General features: G+C 34.4%; 1 protein-coding gene across 5 annotated transcripts in view; it reads right to left on the minus strand.

Annotated features, from left to right (window-relative positions):
• Positions 1-19,951, minus strand: part of PPP3CB (protein phosphatase 3 catalytic subunit beta) — a 52,277-nt gene that overhangs the window by 5,681 nt on the left and 26,645 nt on the right. Inside the window, exons 9-14 of one of the 5 annotated variants that reach the window (XR_014317926.1) lie at positions 18,288-18,413; positions 16,122-16,199; positions 11,707-11,791; positions 10,680-10,777; positions 1,153-1,212; positions 550-625 (exon numbers count right to left, since the gene is read on the minus strand). Coding sequence is in view for 4 of the 5 variants with exons in the window: in XM_082764925.1 (XP_082621051.1) it covers positions 3,277-3,455; positions 5,129-5,158; positions 10,680-10,777; positions 11,707-11,791; positions 16,122-16,199; positions 18,288-18,413 (596 nt within the window). In the remaining variant the exon portion in view is untranslated. Of the gene's footprint in view, positions 1-549; positions 626-929; positions 1,213-1,390; positions 3,456-5,128; positions 5,159-10,679; positions 10,778-11,706; positions 11,792-16,121; positions 16,200-18,287; positions 18,414-19,951 lie in introns of those variants that run through there. The other 4 variants (XM_082764926.1, XM_082764925.1, XM_082764928.1 and 1 more) reach the window with 4 other exon arrangements.

The following is a 19,951-nucleotide window of genomic DNA, read 5'->3' on the forward strand; positions in this document are numbered from 1 at the left end:
CAGATGGTGAGGTTATGTTCACCCTTTAACTAAATGCAAGCAGAGCATGTAAATTAGGCTGATCTTCCCTGTTTGGCTCACCAGGTGGCAGCAAGCTTCTCGACCGTACCAAGTCCTGTTTTAGCATGACCCCAGAACACCACACTCGAACACATTCTGTACTTTCAGGCCTGCTTTTCAGTTTCACTAAAATGCATTCAGATTTCTCAGAGCAGCCGGAACACCTCCCCCAGTCCCCAGCCATCTGTGAATCCTCGTTGCAGGTCGCAGCACTACAGGTGCTGTTGAGATCCAGCAGCTCAGGGCAGGACGTGGCCAGGTCCCTCGGCCCTCCGGGGGTGCCCACTAAGCCCCATGCAGTGGAGCAGGAAAGCAGTGACTGCTCCAGCTCAAGCCAGGAACCAGCCATGCTTTGCTGCTTGCAATCTTCCGCTCACAAAGCTATCTTCCAAGCGTTCTGCTCTTCCTACCCAAGAACAGACTACTGACACAGCCTTCCCTCCACTTAAAACACTGAAAGCAGAAAACATACAAAGCAAAACTACTTACGGTTTTCTGGGAGGGAGGATACATTTTTTTTTTTCTCATCAACAATACAAGAATTAGAGACAGCTGCAGGCTCCACCTTTCAGAAACAGAGTAGCAAAAAATGAGTACTTGCTTCCTAAACAGAGGAAGTCCACAGACACAATCCTGTCACCTGAGGGCTTGCTTAAAGGGCAACATGAAAAGTACACAGCAGAAGAGGCTGAAAAAAATTGCCCAGAAATTTTCCTCTACTGCACCTCTGCCTTCATACCTGCCAACAACTACTCATACAACTGATTGTTGTTGGAGAATCAGAGCACTGACTGCTGGACAAGAAGCTGTTCTCTCCATCCACTGCGAGCTCCACACACAGACTGAATTTGTATTTTCTCTGAGTACACAATTCCAGCTAGTCAGAATAGTAACAGGAACTAAGATCTGAGTATCAGATCATGGATATACTGTCTTGTGAGGCTGAGACGTTCTCATTAGTGGAGGAAGGTACCATCATAATGTTTGCCATCAGTAGCTCGTGTTTGGTCTGCTCTATCACAACATCACACATAGACTGTACAGCTCAGTAGTATGGAGGTTGTTTCATAAAAAAAAAAAAAAAAAACTTACCATTTTTTGACTTGATCTTCTGCACGCAAACTTTGAGAATAGTTTCCAATCAGAACACATCTGCAATAAAGTAAAATCAGACATTAAAATCCCACTAGTGTCACATTTTTTTCACCTTCATTCTCATCCTGTTCAGCAGCTTGCCCTACATACTTCAAAGACAATATACCAAGAAGACTAGATCAGATAACTGTGCTGTCAAAACAAACAGCCCTCCCCAAAGCAGTCCCAACACACTTCACTAGTGTCTTGAACACTAGGTCAAAGCAACATACAAGATGTGGCTGTGCTTCACAGCCTCTCTATAAACAACTAACACTGTTCTTACATCTCTGTACAAACTAACAATGGATGTCTGATCTAGCACACAGAAAATGTTCAGGTGCTTAATATATAAGAAAGAACTCAAAAAGAAAAAAAAATCAGGAGTAACACTTTAATTAAATAGCATTTATGGTAAACTAGTTCTTTGCAAGCTAAATCTCACCTCCTAGGCTGTATTTTCAATAGCTTAAGTTTTGAACAGTATTTAATTTCAACACAATTTTCAGAGTCAGAGTCAGATTAGACCTAAGTATGCCAAATAAAACCAATACACAATGATAAGAGCCGCAGCCCATGCACAAAATTTATTGTGTGCTACTGTTTATAAAATACTTGAATAGTTCAGAACATGCATAAAATTTCCAACTTAGACAGGGGTATGTACAGATCGTACTTCATGGCAAACAAAAAAAAAAAAAGGGAGATGAACTCTAGTGACATAAGTTTCAAGTTGTGTTCCAGGGGATGAGAAGGACACGTAGCAAATGTCAAAATATGTAACAAAGTACAGTGGCAATCAGTACAGTCCATTATTTGTGAACAAATTAGCACAGGGCTTCAATTTTTATTTTAACCAAGCAGTCCTGTAGATATCAAAATACATGCAGTCTCAAGTTTACACTTTCACTAATGCCTTAGCAGTTGAACAGAGCAATTGCTTACGCGCTGCTTTGCCTAGAACAAAAAGTATGTCCAATACAGTTTCAGTTTCCTTTGCAGCTTAAAAAATAATAAAAAGCTTGCAGCTATTCAGCCCAGTGATTACTAGCTATTTATGCAACTGTAATACTCACAATAAAGTAAAAGTACCCATAACATCTACGTAACCTATAGATGTACATCATAGGTCTATATATTAAATATTTGCAAAATGAAAACATGCATACACAAAATACAATGCCAAGCTTTACAGACTTGATATGAATCAAAATTTACTTAAACAATGTACAAAGTTCAATTAAAAGTACCTTAAAATTAACACTTCCATATTTTTCTTACTTTTAAAATTAGTATATATAATATTTTTTTTAAAATTCAAGATGGGGAAGAGTCTTGAAAAAGCTGGGCAAAAATGTTTCTAAATTAAATATTTTTTAAAATCTGTGTTCAAGTAATAAACATTCCTACATAGAAATCTTCTGATAAGCTGTAACTAAAAAATACAGTGAATACAATATAGAATTAGCAACATCTAAGGAGTAAACCTGAGGTCAGCATTTTACAGAATGACCAACTGAGATTTTTTTGGCATTTTTTTTCTATTTAAAATACAGTTTTTGCAGCCTCAGATATTTTAAGACCTTTCTAATCTATTGTTTTAAAGACATTTCATGAAACCGATGTCCATTAATAAATAGTTAGCTCTTAGGGTTGTATTTGAAAGTCTGATTTAAAAAAACAAACAAACAAACGAGCTACCTCTACTGAAAGAAAATCCCATTTGTAAACTTAAAGTGTTGACAACAATAAGCGTAAGATGCTAGTCTAGATGTGCTTTAGTGATAACAGCCCGATTCTCTCCTCAGATCTCTTCTGAAGATGCAGCAGCCAGCGATGGACTGTGTGTAAATCCACGAAGCATGCTCCCAGGAGGTCGTGTCACCATGCAAAGAGAGGGGCTGTTGTCTCAAAAGCACGATGGTTTTTCTTCAGCGGGATCAAGTTAGATGGTTTTCCACCTCTTACTAAGTGGTCACTTCAGCTGATCCCCCTGGCTATTTCATCTGTTGTCACATCAAAAAGCAGTAATCTAGGAATTCTCAGGCAAGACATAAGTGAGTAAACCAGAAGTTGACGTGGTCACTGTGCATTGTTGTTGCCAGTTCCATTGTTTCCATTGGCATTTGTTGTGTTTATAGTATTAATACCATCTTGTTGAAGAGCATCTTTTCTTGGTGGCATTCTCTCATTGATCCTATCCAAACCTTTTGCTTCTTCAAAACTGCAGATTTTATGTTGCGGAGAGAATCCTCGTATTGCTTAACAAAATGCAAATTTGATATGTCAGTAATGGAAAAATAAGTTGAAAGCATATACTTTTTCTAATAAATGATGTTTAAAAACAGGTAAGAAATCAGCCAAAGAAATGTGTGGCTCTGTATCTGTACTAGGTAAAAGCTAATCTGCTCTCTTAATATGTTCAATGGCTATCATTAGGTTTATAACAAAAAGAACAAAGTATGGCAAATATTCTGCAAGTAGGAATCAAGGCGCTTAAGCCCACTTGATTGCTTCTGCATGTCCCTGGTGTGGCCAGCTCTAAGCACCAATTGCTTCTGCTGCCACGTTCATCAGGCTCATCTTTTAACATCCCCGTTGTCTTCAATGGAATGTCAGTAAGATCTAAGCAGCACAGCAAGTGCGGTGGAGGCAAAGCAGCAAAGGGTTACAAAAGTACCAGGAGATTTATGTCCTGCATACACGTTGATGGCCTGATCCTGCAGTTTTCATGCAGGCAAAACTGCGGGATATGGATCACATTCTGTACTAATCGTGTGGATGATGGAAATGGACACAACCACAGTCACTGGGTTAGCACTCCGTTCAAACAATGGAATCGTTTAAATACGTATTTAAAATACGTATAGAAAATAGGCATTATTTTTCTACTGATTATTTTAATGAATGAGGTCTGTAGTCGAATTTAGACCTGAAAATGGTTGACCACATAGTAAGACTGAAGCCTTTGGGATGAAATAATTCTTTGGAGATTTAAGTACAGCTTTCCACTCACAACAACGGAACCTCTTGCACGTGTGTGAGAGGACAGAATATGGCCCTTGTTTATATTTTTGGACATCTGACTTCCTTAATTAAAAAACAAACAATGCAGTTATTAAATGGTGCTTTGTGACCAAATCAAGAATACACACAAAGGTAGCTCTCCCAATTGCTATGCTGTTTGTCATTCACTTCATTGAATATAGAGCAAGAGGGAATGAAAGGGTCTATGAAGAATCTTCAACAATCTGAATTTGAGTACTTGAATACCAGATAATTTGATGGCATTTTACACAACACTGCTAAAAAAGGATGTATATACGACGGTTTATTTAGCACAGAAGCACTGATAATCCATGGAATTTAATATGCCTTATACTGGCAGGTTAGCCTATATACTGGAAATAAATTTGGTCATCAAATTATGTGCAAAACCCATAGGAAAAAATTTACAGTTGTATGTCTTGCACTACCAGAACAGTTAGAGGAAGTATTTAAAAATTACGTTCAAAGCCATTAAAAATAGATTTTATGAAAAAAAGCATGCATAAACAACCCTCCTTCCACAGGTAACCCACCCCTCCAACAAACCCTTGCAGTTGAATGCAGAAAAAAAAAACACACTAAACACTATCATTTTAACGATTTCAAGACAACACCACATATCACAACATGCTATTATACAAAAACCTACTGCATATTTCGTAAAAACAAACAAAAGACCCCAAACCCCAAGAATATCCCTAAAATATTAAAAGATAATCATTATCCTGAAGCCAGAAATGAATGTTACATGTCAAAGGGATGAATCAATACAGTTGATTCATCTCTGCTTGTGCAAGTTGAAAGTAAAACACACCCACACAGAGTACTTTTGAATTCCCTCCCAGACACCACAGATCTCTGCCAATGGCAAAGACTCTGATCATACCTTTTTCAGCCTCAATTGCCTCTACAGTGGCTGTACAGAAGTGAGCAGATGCATGCAAAATGAATGAGAAAGATGAAGAGTGTAATATCGCATAGCAGAAAAGGCAATGATCAATTTAATATAGTATGCTACGCCAGATTAGATTACAATTGTTTAAAATTATAATTAAAGTTTTGGGGGTTGTTTTTAAGCTTAAAGTGAAATTTCTCCTACATTTTAACTATTACAATTTATCAACTAAAAGTATATCAAGAGAAACACTAATTACTGGAACTTCATTTATGGTTTTAAATGCACATTTCTAAAATATATATATATATATTTTAAAGGCAGCAACATAAAATTTCAACTAATGTTAAAGTTGTGGTATGGTTAAAAAGAAAATCTATGAGATTACTCTTTCTGACGATTAAAATGTATTACTGAGCTTCAGTAAATTACAAGGAAATATGCAATAAATACAATACTGTCAGTGTTCTAATAACATGTTTTTCTTGTTATGGCTAGCTCCCTGAGGTTAAACTAGTCATTCAATTTCTCGCCGTATTTTATGCTTAAATGTGTGTCTCTGAGAACTGAACTGTGAAATTCAAACCATAAAAGACAAATTTAGCAAGTGATATTTACAAAGCCTCATAAATTGTTTAGTTGAATCCACAACAAAGTCTAGAGCAGGAAGAGCTCTGGATTTAACAGTCTTGGTGGATGACTTTATGTGGATAGGAATAAAAACCTAGTTTACTATGTTTTTTGAACTAAGTAACCACGACAAATGCTGTAATGTAGCAGGTGTAAGATTTTTCCATTGTTTATTGTTTTAGACCTAAAGTCAAAGCTATAACGTAAGGCTATTAGGATAGCAAAATCATCTTCTATTAGACCAGACAAATAAACCACTTATAACTAAGATCTAAATAGTAGCTAAATTTAAATAATGGTAACAACTTTTTACCTCCCCTACTATTTACCATGCCTCTTAATCTCATAAAGTAATATTCTTTAACAAAAAATTGTATACATAGTTGTAAACCTACTTGCGTGGTGCTTGATACAGATTAATAACAACGGATATCATTAAGGAGTATTCAAGCAAGTGTTAGGCAAACTATCTAAATTAAGAAAATTTTAATAAGAAGAAAATTTTAAATTTAGGTTTGTGCTTAGTATGTGCTGAAGAATAGAATTCTTTAAGGTGAATTAAAAGCTTAGTACTTCTCATTTCCTACTGAGCATAAACCAGACACAGCAGATGTATCATCAACTGCCTACACTCTGCCTTAACCTATTATATCAAATTATCATTTCCACTGAGATGCTCTAAAAAATAAAATAAAAAACTTGAATTCCTAATAAAATAATGTGGAATACGTTAAGGGTAATGCAGTGTTTTAATTTTTACATACTGCATATTCCCAGCTGCCAAAAAAAAATAAAAATAAAAAAATCTTGTGCAAATCTAAACAGGCAAGGGGAATCCCAGAATTATATCAAAAAGCCACTTGAACAGATCACTATTTATGTTTACATTAGTGAAAAAGCTTTCTCAATTTGTAAAAAATAAAGAACTATTTTAGAAAGTTACCAAATACATATTTTTATACTATAACCAATTTGCCATGTAAATATAAAACTACATCAGAAAAAACACCTCTTTCCACCATTTCCTGTTACCCGTGAAGTCTTTGTTTTCAATCTTTTCCTGAAAAGATCACGAATACTAATTTATCTCTGTAAATTATGTAGCTTCATAATACAGATTTTAAAATTTACTCCTAATTCATTCTACTTTTATCACTACCTTATCTCCAAAATATATCTTGGAATATACAATGCACTGAAGAAAAGATAACTTCCACCTTGACATAAAAGAACAAACTGACTGGAAAATACAATCACTTAAAAAACACACTGTAAAGACTCAATTTGGAATATAATTTTGTTGGATTCTCTTTTGCAGGTACCTCTAAATTAAAACGATATCCTTGATAGATCCTCATAAATCTAGAAAAAATACTGCATCATATTAATATATTTTATAAACCTGAACTCTTCATTCTGAAAATTCTCACTTTCCCAGCAAATTTTAAGCATTTCCATTCTCAACTCCAACTCTCGCCCTGTTTTACTTAGGAGACAGATCTGATACAAAAATCAAAAAAAAAAATTCTCATTGTCACTCTGACTAATAGTAACATTAGCAATGATTCTGATCAGAAGTATTTGTGTAATAAAACTGATTTCTGTGGAAGTATTAAAATTTTAAATTTAGGCTTGTGGCTTTTTACGTGCTGAATAAGGCTTTTTAGGGTGGTTTTGTTGTTTTAAACAGAGGTTGACTATTTCAGTTAATAGTTCACTAAGCACTGATACTTAAGTGTGGTCATTAACATTTGAGATTCTATAATGTAAGTAATGTAATTAATCAAAACCATAAATCCAGAGTTTATAGAGACATATCAAAGGCTATAATTTCTCAAAGTGTATTTTTATCCTAGTAAAATAAAGCTCTCTAGAAATAATTTTTGATTGTTTTTCAAAAAATATATCCATGTGTTTCTAAAAAAAAAAAACAGATATTGACTCCTTCTATAGGATGTAGTTTTACACTAATTTTCAAAATTGTCTTTGTTTAATGCTTTCACTGCAGCTAGAATTTCTATTTTACCCTCAAAATTCTCTCTTTTGCAGTAAGAATCTGTTCAACCATCTCCCATAAAGCAGTTGTATTAGATTGATTAACATTTTTGGTGCCCTTCTCTGCATCCCATCAATGCCAACAAGCTTCACTCCTTCTATGAGAATGGCCTCTATCTTACCAAAGACAGCAGGCATGGTTGAACAAATTCTTGAAACGGTATTGGCATATGCAAAGATTTAGCACAAAACGCGTTATTGACATTAAGAATTTATTGTGCTTACTGATGCTTCAAAATAAAATACTATTCCAATTCAGATTTTACTACCCCAATAGATGAAGCTGGATCTGAACATAATCCAATTCAGAGCAACTAAGACACCATTAATGCAATACATATGCAATGTTTGCATATATTTTGGCCTGATAAAAAAAAATTCCGCCCAGATCTCTAGAGGAATGTAGACATACACTCCAATTTCTTATGACTTTCTCAGCTTCTTAGAGATTTACTGGGAAACAGCCCACATAGATCTTCATGAATTTTTTCATGAATAAAACAGGATAAGCAAAAAGAGTACGACAATGAATATTATTTATTTTCCCAAATCTAGGGATTTGAGATAAGTTATTGATAGTATATTGATCAACACAGTACAATATACTTCAAGAAGTAATTAAAAATTTGTAATACAAAAATTCTACTATGCTATCAGTGACCATATTTCGCCAAGAATATGAATTCACTGGTATTGTGAAGGCTTACTAAAGTATCAATTAGTGAAGTTCTATTTTATTTTTGGTTTACTTTTAGTTTTGCAGTTGAGCATAGTAAATTTGAAAACTTCTTTTTGAAAAATGAGACAGTAAAATTCATATCGGTAAAAAGAAGTTACTGCAATTTAAGGAGAACTAACAGCATGAGTTATTTTGAACAATCAACATGATTAAACAAATGAGGTATATTAATGTAATGCTTCAAGGAATATTGCCATCAAAAATTCTAGTAAAAAATAAAAAATAATAAAAAAAAAAACACCCACAAAAATCCAAAATGCATTTTGCATACTTTCCAAATGACCCACATTTTCAATAATGGTACAAAGTTTTCTTTTAAAAAAATTTTCTAGTCAGTTTGATCCTCTCTAATATTTGCAATGCAACATGGTTTTAAATCTCTTAAATGAATGAGAGGAGTACAAACTCTTTTAAGCATATAAAGTAACTTATTAAACAATGAAAATTAAAACTAGGACATATGCTTTTGGAAAAGTTGGATGGATTAGGAAACATACATCACTTCTTGTTATAGACATTCACAAAACAATCACATACACACACTGGACATATAAACTTACTTGCAGACATTATATGTCCACTGAGAAATGACTTAAAATGTGACATTCATGTTTCAAAGCTATAAGAGAACAGCTTTGATAGTTTAATAGAAAATGTAGTGAAAGGGTTTAAAAAACAAAAAAATGCTACATAGAAAATTTAAAAGTCTACACGTAAATATCCTAAATCCCAAAATGAGAAAAGCAGCAACTCTTGGAAAAGAGATTGTATAAAAAATGGTATTCAGTTCATCAACATATCACAGTCTTTCAATTGCTATAAAATTAATTGGTCAAATATGACATTTTTATACATTCTATTAAAACCTAAGATTGGCAAATAAAAATATCTTTTGATATATCTTTTGTCATTGAATAATTTATGTTGAGTGCTGCTGATAGGAAGTCCAGTTTCAGATGGATATATTTTAGTTATCCACTGCTGTGAACAGAAACCTGGACTTCATTTTGTAATATATTTGGTACAATCTCACAGTGTTCTTCCTAAGCCTAGCTAATTGTTTATGGGCCTTGTGAAAAATATGATCCAATGATTCAACAAACTAAAAAAAAAGAAAAGCCTTTTACAAAATATTCAATGAGCCAGATTACAGATATATTTTGTATAGAGTTCTTTTTATTTTCATGCAAAAAATATATGCACACTTAATAACACCCTTTTATTTTGATTTATTTACAAGTTTTAAATTCAATCCCTTTATTCTCAACTGATTTTATAACAATTACTGAATACTTTTCAAGTACATTATTGTTCAAAATGCACAGACAATGTGCAGCAGCAAATGCAGCAAACCTCAAAAACAAGGTGCTACAACATTGCTTCTACATCAAGAGACAGACAAGTGTCTGGGATAGTGGTTTAATTTTAACACTTATACAGACATACATCTATACCTAGAGAGAGACAGACAGATCTAAGAAAGCAGCTACATCTGCAGAGGAAGGAAACAGCATGTTACAAGGACAATTCAGGGAGGTCAATTATACATAGAACATTTGACAAACAACATAGAGAACAAACTTTGGCATTAATTACCAGGGTACAAAACGTAGCACATTTCAATCTATCAATGGAGTGTAATATGGAACTCTGCAGCCTGTAGTTGTTTGTTAAGATTAGTATCAGTGAGAATTTGATATTGTCAATGAAAATACTAATACATAATAATAAAATCATTTTAATGGAAAGCAGACAAGTAAGGATGCAAAATTACATTGTAATTCTTGTATCTTTAACAACCAAATACCTTAATACCAGATTTATAAGGTCACTCCACCTGAGACATCTGCATCACCTGAAAAATTGTAAACTACGGAAGCTTGAAGTCTGAAAAATGTGGCCTGACACGGCTGAACTCAATTGCTTTTAGTTTTATACCCTGGTTAAGTATCCATTTCACATTGCCTGATTAACACATAACACTATGCTTATTTCAGCCGCTAAGACAAGAACTGAAAAGCATAAGAAACTCCCTGCATGCATTATGTGTAGTGTTAGCAAAAGAGTGAGATGTGCCCCAGTCCATCTGAGGCACAGCAAGTTGCATAACATCATTACCACTTTGCAGGGTCTGTCGTCCTCCGGCCAACACTCCACTAGGTAACATTCCAGTGGGAGTCAAACCCTTGAGTGTCAGCACACTTTCACTCTCCTCCCTGGTGTAAGAAAAAACAGTACAAAAAACTTAAGTATCTGCTCATGAAACCTGTATTAAAGCAAAATAAGGAACTGGGAAAGGGAGAACCTGTTTTTGCTGTCCTTTATCCATGCCAAGGTTTATGAGAATTCAAATTTAATCAACAACAAATTCAATTTAATCATCAAAAAATATTCCTATGCCATACTATTCTTTCCTGTCTAGGAGTTATAAACACTGATTACTTCTGAAATAACTTAGAAGCAATTATTCACATGCAGGTCCATTAATTTTGAATGCCTCATGAGGTACTGTGCATAACTCAGTGCCATTAAACAACCCACAATTTCACTGAACGGGTCTGTACTTCAGGAGATACCAACTTCAAAAAAAATAATCCCTATCTGAACAATTATAGTCTGTGGAAAGCTATACACACACACACACAATACACGTACTGTAACATACTACTACTATTTTGTGTAAACGTGATCATGAAATCTCTAAGTCTAGATCAGTAGGAGAAAACGGTACTTTTAAAAGCTGGAAACAAACAAACAAGAGAGCCCCAAACCAGCAACTAACCTCCTCCTTTCCCCACCCCAAACAACAACAACAAACAACACAAACAAACTAAGTCCTGAACTTTCAGTTATGACAGAAATTTTCCCAGCAAGCCCAGATTTTCTCCTTCACACCTTTGATTTCAGTATGTTGCCTTTCCAACACTTACAGTTAATGCCTGGGCATGTCTCAAAAATAACTTAAAAATATTTTTTTAAACCAAAAACACCAACATCAATGGGGTGCATCGATATGCAAAATAAGATTCTTATACACAGTGACCTCTTTGAAAAACATTTGGTATCTATTACCGTGGAACAGAGATATATTTTCCTAATATACAGATTAAGAGGGGTTTTAGGAAAGCAGAAACCACCCAAGTACCTGAGAACAGAGAAGACTCTTGCCATCTTGCCAATTGCACGAATTTTGTTTCTGATTATTTCTTTCCGTGCTGCAGCTGTACCTACTTTCAATGGAATAAGAGAGAGTCTCAAGCTCATCGATATTTACAAAGCCACCATTTTACAGCATATCAAATTCAATACAACTGTTTAAATTCAGTATTATTCACAGGAGGCCAGTACCCAAACACTTACAAAACACCACATTATAAAATTCTGGCTTCAGAATACCACCAAAACCATCATCACCCTCCGTGTCCACAAAACACACACAAAAAAAGTTTAGGATGTTCACAGTGATTTGCTAAAGCTAGCAAGCATCTAAATTACTGTCATTACAACAGAGTAACTATCATAATTCATCTGCCTAATTTTATGCATGAAATTATTCACTGACATCTGTGTTTATTAAGACGTAGCTATGTAGCTCAATACAGAAGCCAGATATTAAAGCCACAAAAAAAAAAAATAGTTGCTAATTCTTACACAGCTGTCCATGAGAAAACAGTTTTTGATTTGCTGGTTTCTAAGTCAACTTCCCAAAACATACACCTGCACGAACTAAAAATCAAAATAAAATGCCAAAGAATTGCAGTGTTACCTCCCTTACCAACTAATTCTATGTTCTATATATCATCTTAGGTTTGCATCACTTGCAGAAATTACAAATACCAAAGATATGGAGTAAATACTGCATATTCCACAGAGCAGAGAAATACCATTTGTGATAGATAAAAGTTAAGACAAAATTCTGAAAGGAGGCTTTGGGTTCGGAACGAAAGCTACCTTTGCCTGCACTGATATTATAAAAACAGAAGTGCCTTTCTTCAACACTGGTTTTTGTTTTGTTCAATGTATAATAGTCAAAGTCATCCTCCTTTCCTTTTGCGGACAGCCCAGGTCCCCTAAAAAAGTATAGGCAGATGAGGAGATATCAAAACAGCACAACAGTCAACCTTGTCAGACCACCACTTCAAGAACGCAAAAGGCCTTCTGTTGAAGAGTGAGTGGACTTCAAATCCTGAACACCAAACCAAATGAAATACAGAAGATTGGGGTAAGCACATTGGGGTAAACAACAACAGCTACAAAAACCCACACGAAAAGGAAAACTTGTAGTAGAGACAAAGAAAAAAAAGGCAGGAAGACAGGAAGAGACAACCTTTGTATGAACATGATGAAAGAATTCTGGGGTAGAACAAATCTCTTAATCCATTTAAATGAAATATAACCAGAAACTGCTGAGTTACATTTTTTTAGACAAAGAACAACTTTAATGAACTGCAGACATCAAACAAAAAAAAAAAAAAAAAAAAAAAAGAAAAAAAAGGAGGCCAATGAAAAAAATGAGGATAGACTGAATAAAAAAAAAAAAAAAGCAATGTTTACTAAAAAAAATAACTCAGCTTAAGAGTTACTTTTTAATATTCTATATGTTTTCACTTTCTCTCTCTGAACACTATTAAATAACAGCTTGATGATCTGGAATGAGAAAGCTTTTTCAGAGTTTTTGTCAAAGTTAGTGTCAGATAAGGGACCATACACCTTCCACACAAGTCACTCAGTTTTCTTCCCACCTACACCTACTTTTTGAAGGCTACACTGCTGCAGAGCCGTAACATCCAGGGTGAGAAGATTACAGGCACTGCTAGGGCCCGTATTTCTACTCTGGTAGGTCACTATGCCATAAAAAGAGAAATGCTGGTTTATGGTATTACAGAGAATGCAATTACTCCAGGAGGCAGCATTGCACAACATCTAGCCACTGAATCCTGGTTAGTTCAGAGAACAGTCAAGTAGCATCTGCCTGGAGAATAAAGTCTTGATCTCACCCTAAATTAGAGGGGATCTGACAAAGAACTCTCCCATTGCCCATTCCTAATGCCTGCACAAGAAACAAGTTCTGAAATGCTCATACTATTATGCTCCAAAGAATTAATATAAACTTTCCAAGTACCCCTATAACCAAATGTACTCCCAAATACTAGAAATACTCTCTTGAAGTGGCAAATATATGCAGAGAGCAAACTGACTATTAGGTAAGTAATGGTCTGAAGAATTTGCCTGCACAGAAATATCTACCCTGGGATTTCAGAAAAGCAGGTGATATGCTATGAATTTAAATTAGTAGACAACTTCTGAAATTTTGCATCAAATCATTTTCAAAATTGCACATACAAAGTATCTTTTCAACATCTCAGTTGAAGGAAACTAAAGTTCTAGACAAGCCAGGTTTTGGAACACTATAAACACATTCCATGCACAATCTTAAAAAATGCTTACAATTAAATTATTAAAAATCAAGACAGACAACTGAATGCTCCCTACACATGCAGGGCCAAAGATAAAGATTTAGAAATAGGTAAGAGAATGAAATTCTACAAAGAAAAAAAAAAAAAAAAAGGAAGGAATGGAAGAAAGGACGAAAAAATTCATGCACAGAAAGACAGATGTCTTGGAATATGACTTCTGATAACAAAATTCACAAACCTTTACAAACATCCCATTAAAACGGGTAATAAAATAAAGTGCTGTATGTCTTTCAACACAAAGATATTCTCTGCATTAATACTTGTACTAGCAGGTTCTATGAAGTCATATTTCAAAACATTCCTACTCTGTCTGGTCTGTACCTTTTTTATTGCCATATATGAGTCGCTCTTCAGATGGAGAGTCCAGAAAAAAAGGAAGTGAACGATGGAGAAAAAGGTGAGTGAGACAAATAAAATAAAGATATTTAACTTGGCAGTGGAAGGAATGGAGAAGAAATGTGAAAAAAAAAAAAAAAAGAAAATGGAAAATTGCAACACTTAAAAATGTTTTCTTTGAACAAGAAGTGGAATTGTAGAGTGAGTTTTAAAATTTGATGATAAACAAGTGAAAGCTTGAAAAGTCAACAGTTAAAAAAAAAAAATCATTCACATAAAAAGATAAAGCATAGACAGTACCTAGGTGGCATTAAGACATACGCACCAAGCAAAGAAATTGTTAGAGACAGAAAAATAAAATAATTCAAATTACTGAAAAAAATCATTCACATAAAAAGATAAAGCATAGACAGTACCTAGGTGGCATTAAGACATACGCACCAAGCAAAGAAATTGTTAGAGACAGAAAAATAAAATAATTCAAATTACTGCATCTACTGTACTGTATTGTACCGCATTGCCTGTAAGACAGGGCATATGCAATCAACTGATGAGCGTACTTATACTGGACAACCTAAATCCTAGCATCCCAGAACACCACCACACCCTATATACTGCAAATGTTTGGTATAATTGTTTTATGTTCAATTCAGTACGATTACTTGCATCAAAAACAAATTCACTGTTTGCAGGATCACATTTGAAACAATTTCTAATTTTTTATGTAAATGACAGCAAAGTTCAAGTGGCTCATAACCAATGCATTCCTACATAAAACACACAGCTACTTTAGAACACCACAATTCTGCTACTAGATTTTAACATAGTAACTGCTAAACATTAAGAATTGGACCACATCTCTAATATCTTTTACAAATGATCTTTAGTGGTTCTCATAGGCTGCTGAAACTTTCCTTCTTCCTACACTGTCATCAAACCATCCAACAAATTAATTCTCTTATTGGACAGAATGAAGCAAGTCTGAAAAACTTTCAGGTGTGATGTTAAGCACTACTGTAGGAAAAAAAAAGTATGATGCGCTGTCTCAATGCTACATGCCTCTTGATCACCATCTTAATCTCATTGCAAATATCTCCTTAACAATCCACTGTATCATAGTTTACAAGATGTTACCATTTATTACATGAATACTTGTTATACAATGCACACAAAGATCTAACTATCATGCTTGAAGCTCAAACACTAAGATTTAAATGCATTTCATACTTCAAGTCTATAGTCTATATATACTTTGCCACAAGAAACACTGTATCTGTTTTTTGCCTCTATCAACTCTTCACTGAAGAGCAATCATTAAGAAAATTAAGAGCTTATAATAAATTTATTCTAGATAATTAATGTCCAATTTAGATGTTTATTAATTGTATACATCAGACGATGTAGTTCTGCAAAGTAAGTTTAATATGTTTCAAATACTAATGTTTAGTTGTGTTTTCAAATAAAGTGCCAACAAATTCTGGGAATTCTTCACAAAGCTTCAGCTTTCAGTACAGAGTACGTATGATTTTTTGCAAAGGATACAATTACTGCTTCTTGATGACAAACATGAAAAAACAATTCCCTTCCCTTCCCTCCCCCAGAATTCTCATCACCTAAGGAAAAATTTGACAGCAATTTTCTTCAAATTTCAGGTAATCAATTGTACCACTATGCCAATCACTGTTTCACACATGATTTCCATTAAAAAAAAAAAAAAAAAAAAAAACACACTAAAGTTAATCCCTACCGTCAAATTGATCTTCTCCCTCTGTCATCAGTTCATCATCAGAACAAATGCTCAAAACATTCACCAACATTTCTGTAACTGTATATGAAAAAAAATAATTAACTGCTTGAAGAATTTTAAATATTTCCAAGCATGTAAGATGTAACTCGTCACCAGCAACTGTAGTGAATGAACTTCTCACCTCCTAAACTCTGCTCACTAATTTAGTCTCTAAAATATGTGGTTTTCTTGATGTGCGCTGTCACAGAATTTTAAAAATTCACAAAAAAAAAGCCAGAAATTACACCACCTACCAAAGAACACTGCACAGCCTTCTCTCCTATCTCACAAGGAGTTCACTTAGATAAGAATTCTCTTCTAGTGCATTAGTATTTTTACATCAGGGTAAGTCTTTATTTGAAGTAAATTTTATGCAAAAGTTACTTAAATAGGAAAATATTTGGACAGCTCAAAATTAGGTATAAAAGGTGAAAACTATTCAATTTCTGGCACCTGCAGGCATTTAGTAGAAGCAGTGAAGCAGAAAAATATTATGGCATAAATATGGTGCAAACTCCATGTCTTTTCAAACTCCCCTTAAACATTGACATAAAGGATACACAAACTTGTTTCAAAAATCTTACATTTTCTACCTCCAGGAATCTCCTTATTCTATCACTCAATCTTTCACACATGCATCAGCCTTTTCCTTAAAACAGTCAAGTTTCCCCTTCCTCCTAAAGGGCTTGGTAACTTACTCCAGAAGTTCAATCAGGTGTTTAAAAACCTTGTAATTTCTTGTCTGCATTTATTCGTGACTAATTCATACAGTCCAGGCATTATCTGCTATGCTATTCGTCACCATTCTTGTGAGCTACTCTCTACTTTACTGAAGAAGTACAACAAATAATTCTGATTTTGATCTGTTCAATGTAGACCAAACAATATTGGCACCATATCTTTCATTGAAAGTTGAAGTATGCACATGTCCAAAGGTCACGACAAATTACAAGATCTATTATTCCAGCAGTCTTAGCCATACAGTGGGGCAATGAGGAACTTACTTAATAGTTCTTGGTGTCTCATTACCAGTATTATACAAAAGTAAAATAAACAACATTAACACTTTCAATGGCAAAGGGTTATTTACTGCATCATCGGGTAAGAGAAACAATCTCCTTTCAAACATCAGATCCCTTAGTTTAAAAATCACCAAAAAAAATGTTGAAAGGACTAACCATTATAAAAAATGTCTAAGCTACTTACTTGTATCTGCTCACTAAAGACAACATGAAGACAACATGAACAAGTCTAGAATCCTGGGTCTGTATGACTCTTAAACAGATTATCTCTAGAGTATTTTGCAAAGAAATACAGAGAGCTTTCCAGATCTTTATGAAAAGAGCAGTTCCTGTCATGGAGACATTTTAAATAGAACCAAATAGCCTCTAACCTCATTGCTTTTTAACTGAGGACTACTTGGAACTCTAGTGTCCTAGATTTAGAGTTATTAACTCTAGAGGGGAAAAAAGTGGACCTGTGCTAAATTATCTTTTATAAGAAAAGATTATAACTGAAAAGAGTTATTTTAATGAAGGTCAATCTGTTATAGCTACCTAATAAAATTAAAATTTTACAGGAACATCTCAACATAGTTTACACCTATAACTATACAAGATTAATTATTATATATAACCTAGCCTTTTGTAGAATATGAACACCTTTCATATTGACTTCAAATGAAGTTCAAAGGTACTTCCTAACAATGCAGGTATATATACACTCAATGGAAATTATAATTTGTATTAACACTTTTCCTTTATTAGATCCAGGTTATCTTGACCGAAACAGCTGAAGAAAACAGCCAAAACTGAAGGACATGTTTTACTTCAGTCTACCTTTTCCCAGACATATTACCTTTATGTCCCAAAAAAACCCCTCATCAGGGTCAGCTTAACAACTTTACCAAATTTTCTTCCTAATCAAGCATCCAGGAAATCTACCTGATAAAGACAAATGCAGATAACCATCTTCACAAAAATAATGAAATTAATCTTTACTTGGTAAATATTAAAACAATCAAAAAACCCAAGCCAAACAAAAACAAAAGGAAACAAATAAACCCTTCACAACAACAAACTGGGAGATACAGAAAAGAAATTAATTTGGTGTGTAACTCTTGCATACCTTTTTCTCCAACAAATGGCAAGGACCATGTAAAAACATCCATAAAATTTGGTAGCCAGTAAGGATGAGGAGAACAATTGAACTGACGAATATTCATCACATTGTTTTCATATTTTAATACAGCAGCTAAAATAAAATTCAGACATTTTGGAAAGACTGTTTAAAACTTGCAAGTATCACAAATGTAAAAACACTTTTATACTACAGACAAAATAAAAGCAGAGATACTCCATTCTCTTTCTTTCACAGTATTTAAATGATAGGTTTCTAGTGGAGAATTTTGGATTTTATTTTACTGTGATTACTGCAGTTTAAAGTACTGTTACTTATCAGTTTAGTCCTGTACTATCCCATTAAAAGTCTACAATGAACAATGATTTCAAGAAGTCCTGAAAAGGATTTTAAATAAAATCCTAACTCAGAACAGCAGCATGTCCAGTTTCAGGTTTTACTCTTGGCATGTGTCTTCCCGCACTGGAACATGAAGTCTCAGAATGCAAGCTTACAGAGTGGAATAAAGCCAGGGAAATCTAAAAAAAAAATCAGGGAGAAAGTGCAGAGAAACAAAACAGAAAAAAAAAAAAAAAAAGCATTCCAAGGCTAAATAAGCCTTGATTGCACTTTTCCATACTTAAGCTTGCACTACACTGGGAATAGCTGAGGGGGAAAAGATTCTTAAAAAGTGATATCCACGAAGATGGCGGAAAAACATTAAAAAACAAAAAAACAAACAAACAAAAAAAAACAGTTGAAGCTCCTTTACTTCCAAGTGCAAGTAACAGCAGCTCATCTTTCCCTCTATGCAGTTAATCACCCTACATAAATGGTATGGGTTGGGTGAGTGAGGGTTCTTTGGAGGTGGGTGGGAAAAAATTCAATGTATTGTATAGTACATCATATTCAATAATATTCATTCACAGTTAAGCTCTCTGTAATTCTGACTTTTATGTCTTTCTCTTCACTATTAAGCATGTCTCCTGTGCAACTTTATACTGCATCTCTAACAGAGTATGGACAAAAATTGTTTGACACCTTCCTAATAACATTTCCAAAGGTGATCAGTATTTAGATCAATATTTGCTGTTCCCTGATCTCCCAAACACAGCCACTGTTGTCCTGTAAGATCACAGAACATGTATCTCCCATGTCTCATTTTCTTCCCTGTGACTACCTACTTATAAGCACAGGGGTTTTGTCCATTTCTGTCTCTTACCTCAACAAGGTACCTAGCACAATTGACTGTCCTGGATTTCATCCACATGTAATTTCTTCTGTCCATAATTAAAGACTCTCAGATGCCATGATACACAACATGAACTACCTCATGCACGTGCTACTTACCAATGCCTTCTCCCTTCCTTACTTTAGTTCACAAACTAAAGACAACCAGAGGAGTGAAAACTCACAGCACTGCAAAGCCTTGCCTGACTGGAAAACACCAGGTGATGCGTTTTTAAGTATTAAATAGCAACAATTTTTACAACAGAAACTTCTGCCCACATGTCAGCTCCAAGGTACTCTTACATGAGACTGTATTTTATGTCATGTGTGTTACTTCACAACACAATTTTAATTCAGGATTTTTTGGTCCTTTAATTTCTTAACTGGCAGAAAAATGTTGACATTAGATGACTTATGTAGTAAGACATTTATTTTAACAACAC

The sequence above is a fragment of the Aythya marila genome (assembly GCF_965140915.1).
Source record: "Aythya marila genome assembly, chromosome: 7".
NCBI classification, from domain to species: Eukaryota; Metazoa; Chordata; class Aves; order Anseriformes; family Anatidae; genus Aythya; species Aythya marila.